The 6,205-nt window shown below is 46.5% G+C and overlaps 1 protein-coding gene across 1 annotated transcript in view; it reads left to right on the top strand.

Annotated features, from left to right (window-relative positions):
- The window catches only part of Lama3 (laminin subunit alpha 3), a 207,385-nt gene that overhangs the window by 78,444 nt on the left and 122,736 nt on the right, over positions 1–6,205 (top strand). The window contains exons 13-15 of the mRNA XM_055625584.1: positions 1,478–1,615; positions 3,474–3,520; positions 4,835–4,934. Of these exons, the coding sequence (XP_055481559.1) occupies positions 1,478–1,615; positions 3,474–3,520; positions 4,835–4,934 (285 nt within the window). The remainder of the gene's footprint in view (positions 1–1,477; positions 1,616–3,473; positions 3,521–4,834; positions 4,935–6,205) is intronic.

Raw genomic sequence — 6,205 nt, 5'->3', positions numbered from 1 at the left:
ATCAGACACAGATCCCAAGGCTGTTTATACACAACATCAGACACAGATCCCAAGGCTGTCTATACACAGCAGATAGCAGACTTTACCTATGGACAATTCCTTCTCCATGGTTCCAACTAGCATGGAAATTTGGGGACCTTGCAAATGAGGCTCTCTCTCTCTCTCACACACACACACACACACATGCGTGCATGCACAATTAATTTTTTACTGTATATATAGTTAAATTTTCACTGAGTACTTCACAAACTTGACAGTCAGAAGTGCTAGTTCACTGGTGCCCATCAGTCCAGCATGGAATGGCCAAAGGGGCATCCCTGCATGCATTTGGGGAGATGGGAATAGTAATGGCAGGGCAAACACTGAGGGACTCCCTATGCCAAGCACTGAGCTCAGTGATTTCCATGTTTCACGACTGGTAATTCTGTAATGACCTCAGGGGATAGGTTTGTTATCAACTCCAGTTTACAGAAGGACAAACTGAGGCCTAAAGAGGCTAAGTAACTCACTCCTACGTGAGTGTGTGCATGTTTAGTGGCACGGCTGATGTTTGGACCCAAATGTATCTGACCCCCTGGTAGGGCGTGGGGAGGAGCCCTTTGCCTCATAGACTAACTGAGTAACTTAAAGAATCCCTTTTAACTCCTGACCTTTCCTGTGTAATTGTGGAATTCAGTAAGATGATCTCTCCAGTTCTTTCCAGATCTTGTGAAGACTGGAGGCTCTTGGTAGTAGATGTTACCTCTCTCAGGAGCACGATCTTCACAGTGCAAAGAGGAGTGACACTGAGCACCTGTGGGCCCGTGAGGGTTTCTACATACAGACACAGGAACCGATCTGGTGGGAAGGGAGCGAGGAGGGGAGAGGCCGGAACCCTCATTTGCCTGTGCCTGCTTGCCTGCTTATGTAGACAGAGGTGGTGGGATAGGGTGGAGATGCTGGGATGGCTTTTCCCCGCATACCCAGCTCTGCCCGTGTAACTCTTTCCCCAACTGCTCCACTACACTAGACCGAGAAAGTGAATATGAATAGAGCAGGGGAAAACTGAGGACACGTACAGGCTGGCCCAGACTGGAATAGCATGTTTGATCCTAGCTGGACGAGGCATTGGCACTTACTCTTCCTTCCTTCCTCCTCCTCCTCTGAGAGCCACTGTTGAACATGAGAAGCACTCTTCCCCCAAAGCACCCCTTTTCCACCAGTCATGCTGAACACAAACTGACAAGAGCAATAAGACTAGCATCATAGGTCCCACCTGGGAGGGACATCATTTACCTGTCAGGTGATCCTTGGTCCCTACCAAGTAGATGACAGGGTCAGCCCCATGTAAAGGAGGGGAAACTGAGGCTCAGCTCAGTCAAAGGCCTGAATCTGGAACTTGAATTTGTCTTTCTGGCCAGTCTGGGGGTGCTGCCTAGGTCGCTGCCCTGTGTACTCTGTACCTCATGCCTGAGTCTGATCAGGCTCTCTCACACAGCTTGCCAGTGCTCCACCATTGGATCCTATCCGGTACCCTGCGACCCACTGACTGGCCAGTGTGAATGCCTGCCTGGAATAGCAGGAAAGCAGTGTGACAGGTGTCTCTCGGGAGCCTATGACTTTCCCTACTGCCAAGGTAAGGAGCCCAGCAGCCTGCTGGAGGCATAGCTCTCAGCTGAGTGGGTGCTGCCAGCCTCTGGGAGAGGAGGCTTGATCAGTCTTCCCTAATTTGACTCTAGCCATCCTAAATACTTGGTTCAGAACCCAGGCCAACTTCATTGAAAGCAGGTAGGTCACTCTTGACCTCAGAGACAGTTGGTGCCTATTGAGAACAATTTAAATTCTCATTCGTAAAAACAAATAAAAATAAAAACAAAGAAACCTGGGTTTCTGAGTTCATGCATCACGTCTCTGCATTATCGTGGTGAAAGCAACCCCATGGAGTTTGCCCTTGCAGTTGTGTGATGCCCGTCCCATGCACCAGCATGCCTTCTCTTCGTGGTGACTTTCAGTGGTGATGGGGGTGGCATAGGATCGTTGTTGTGGGCTGAAAGGGACCAATTCAGTGTTCTGCCCGCATTTCCCCAAGTCCCTTAGAGTGGGCCACCTTAGGGTTCCCAGTAGTTCCAGCCTGGTGATTTCAGAGCTCTCTTGTGCCCCTGAGGGAGGCAGTTTGTGGGAGACTGGCCCAGACTTCCCAACAGAAGATTACAGTTGCTGTGGGAATCTCCTTCTTCCTGCTGATACAGAACTGGGCAGGACCAGGAAAAAGATCAGGGTACATTTTCCAGAGTCTTCTTAATCAGAATTCCTCGGACCAGGTTTTCTGGAGGGTAGAAACTGCAGGCAGCACTGACAGGACTTGTCCTGAGAAAGCCTGCGGTTCCCCGTGTGAGCCTCAGGCCGGTGAATGTGGTGGTAGAGGCAGAGCAGCCATGCCTATACCAGAGCTGGAGAGTGACCCTGTCCTTGCTGGGAGGAGCCCAGGCCTCTGCATGGTCAGTGTGGGAGACAAAAGGAGAGAAAGGGAGGTGCGGGCTACTGGAGAAGGATGGGGCCGAGGGTGAGGAGGGAGAGAGGGGACACAATGAGAAACAAAGACAACATTAACAAAGAGGAAACACAGGCAAAAAAACGAGGGACAGTTTGTAGGGCTTTGTGATCCCCTTATGCATACGTCCCAATGACGAAAGCCAGCCTCAGAAGTGGGCTCAACCAGCCTGTTATAGGATGACACCAAGACATTCCAAGTGCTCAGCCACGGTCTCTGCAGGTGAGGGCGGGAAAGCACACCAGCTGGCCTCACCAAGAACTTTAGTGCAAGGTGATGATAAGCCATTATCTCTCGGTTACAAAATGAAGTTAGTAATTCTGTAACGTCTTCTGAATAGACAATATGATCTTTTTTCTATTTATATTTAAAAAGAGGTGCAATATCACCCCCTTCTGGACAGTTGTAAAGATGCTCAATATTTCAGTCTAACCATTGCCATTGGAAAGGAAGCTTTGCAGGGTGGTAGGGAGGGTCTGGGAGGAGCTCAGGGAGGGGAAAGAATATGGTAGAGATATAGTGCATGTGATTCTCATATATATACTAAAAATAAACTATAAAAAACGTTAAACAAAAGAGGAAGTTGTGTTCCTGGGCTGGGCAGTTATTGGGTTATATGGGGTCAGAATGAGCAAGTGTCATGAAGGTCACCTGGCATGCCTTAGCATGAGTGACACAGTCTTTGTTACTCAGCTCTCAAAAGCTGAAATGTGGATGCACTTTTCTTAAAAAAGCAATATTTTAAAAAATTGAAGCTGACTGTGGTGGTGCATGCCTTTAATCCCAGCACTCGGGAGTCGGGGGCAGGTGAGTTCAAGGCCTACAAATCGAGTTTAGGACAGCCAAGGCTACTCAGAGAAAACCCATCTCAGAAAAAAAAATTTTTTTTTGAAGTATCCAAAACATCAGACAGACATTTGTAACATTTCTGAATCATATACAGGGTCCAGCGGTGTTTGTGACCCAGCTGGGACCGCTGACTCCAGCTTGGTAAGTAGGTGATCTGTGTAAAGGGTCAAGACTAACCATGTAGAAACTTCCTGAAATTAACATAAGGGCAGATCCAAACTGCTTCAAGAGGGCAGCCTCAGCCATGGCTCTAAATGCAAGATGCATATGGATTTTATATTTTTTTTGTCTTAAACAAAAGAATAAACTTACTTTGCACTTGTATTCCAGAGCCCTGGAATTAGCTCTTCCCGGAGATTGCTGTGAGGGTGTCCCATTATGGAGAACCATCAAGGCTCTACCATGGCCAAGAACTTGTTAAATAAATCTAGCCATTCAGAAAACTGTCACACGGTCTCTATTTTATTCCGAGCACATACTGTGGTGCTTTGAACAATTTCCTAAGACCCTTGAGACTTCTCTCTCTCTGTGGCCTCACATCTTGAGCTCTGAGGTTCTGTTGTTCCTGCTGTGAGGCTTGGTGACACTGAGGGCAGGCAGGAGTTGGATATCTCACAAAAACACTCACAGATAAGCACTGGTCTTCTCTTTGAGACGCTCAAATTTTTCAATAAATAATATATATTTGGAGGCTAAAAGGCCTCAGATGTCATTCCTGAGGGATCATCCACCATCTTTTTGAGTAAGGTCTCTCATTGGCTCGTAGTTCACCAAGTAGGCCAGGCTGCTGGCCAACGAGCCCTGCAGGCCTGCCTCTTTCCACCTCCCAGCACTGGGACCACTTACCGTCATGCCTGGCTTTTAAGATGTGGGTTCTGGGGATCAAATTTGGGCCCTCACACCTACAAGGCAAGAACTTTAGTGACTGAGTCATCTTGTCAGGTAGCACAATGTTTTAAACAAGAGAGATCTTTAGAGTTTCCTTTCTCTACATTTTCTGAGTGCATTTAACCTCATGCATAAGTTATTCATGTATAATGCAAGCATGTGCTGAAACATTCAGGGGCTGGAGAGACGGCCCAGTAGTTAAGAGCACTTACTGCTCTTTCAGAGGACTCAGGGTCAGTTTCCAGCACCCACATGGTGACTTACAGACATCCTTAACTCCAGTTTAAGGGGACCAGGTGCCTCCTTCTTTCTGGCTTCCTTGGGCACCAGGCACACACATGGTACACATACATACATGCAGGTAAAACACTCAAATGCATCAAATAAAAATAAACTATTTTTTTTTAGGTCAAAAGACTCTTTAAAGTAATTATGGACTTTAATGAATCCCTTGACTTATCTTTCATGGCCAAAATTAATTTTGGTGACAAAGCTTTGCTTAAAAACACATGTTTGAAACAGGTCTGAATTTCAAGACGCCAAACTTCAGTTTGATTTTCATTTCAGGGTTATTGCCAGTGCAAGCTCCATGTCACAAGTCCCACATGCAGTGTCTGCAAACCATTATATTGGAATCTGGCCAAAGAAAACCCCAGCGGATGTTCAGGTGAGCTGTTGCATACCAACACATCTTTCAGGGTCCTCACGTCTTCATTTTTTGCCTTCTCGGTGCCCACATAGACAAAACAGCACTTTTTTTCTCTTTTGATTGAAAATAGATTCTTCTCTCATACAGTGCATTTGCAACGAGTTTCCCCTCCCTTCACTCCTTCTAGCTTCCCCAATCCACATCCCCACCCCCATTCCTCCTTCATTTCCTCTTCAGAAAAGAGCAGGCCTCCAAGAGACAACAGCCAGACAGAACAAAACAAGATTCAAGAAGACAAAGCAAAAGCCCTCATATCGAGGCTGGCCAAGGCAACTCAACAGGAGGAAAAGAGTCCTAAGAGCAGGCAAAAGATTCAGATATGCCCACTCATGCTGTTAGGAGTCTCACAAGAATACCAATCTAATGGCCACAACTTACACGCAGAGGACCTTGTGCAGGCCTCATGCATGCTGGCTGCTTCCGTCTCTCTCTGTGAGCCCATGAGAGCCCTGCCAGGTTGATCTGGTGGGTCTTGTTAAGACAGCCATTTTGAATCCCCTGGAACTCCAGCACCAGATTGGAAGTGCTAAGATATGCAGTCCTAGCATGAACAGCCACTTGGTTCTTGGCCTGTCTGTTGGGACACAGCCACCATTGGGCCACTGGGATCACACCACACTCTGGAAGCCATTCTAATAAATACCCTCTTTTATGTTATCAAAAAAAAAGGGAGCCTTTTTGTTAAATCAATTTGATTGGTTCAACATGCTGCATAATGCTTCGTGCAGGACAGAAACTTCTGTCATTTTTAGACAAAGAGGCATCTACACTGTTTCTGTGTGAATTTTGCTATTTTCAGAGGCAGCCACTTGATGAGTGCCTTTGGCCTCTCTGTTTTGATAAACCACTCTTTCTGGATTAATTTGAATGCACATATTATAACAATGACATGCACGTATATTGCACCTTCGTTTTGTGCAGTTATTAAATCCAAAGATGACAAGTAAAAACACAGAACGAAAGGTCTAAGCAAAATGACTATCTTTAGGGTAGAGTCTATTTTTATACAGGCACATCAATAGTGACCTTGACACTGGAAACCTTCGTAAACTCTGTGCTGGAGTAGCCAAAAGCTGGGCATTACTCCAGATGGATTGTATTGATTGACTTGCTCTAGTAACTTCAGACTTAGGCCCAGCAGTGCAGGCTGAATGTTGCTTTAGGCCACAGGAAAGTCCAACCGCGAAAGTTGTATTGTAGGCATGCACTGTCCCCAGGGCTGGGGAACT

Source organism: Psammomys obesus, unplaced genomic scaffold, assembly GCF_907164565.1.
Source record: "Psammomys obesus unplaced genomic scaffold, mPsaObe1.curated_primary_1811, whole genome shotgun sequence".
Taxonomy (NCBI): Eukaryota; Metazoa; Chordata; class Mammalia; order Rodentia; family Muridae; genus Psammomys; species Psammomys obesus.
This window is presented reverse-complemented; position numbering and strand designations above follow the sequence as displayed.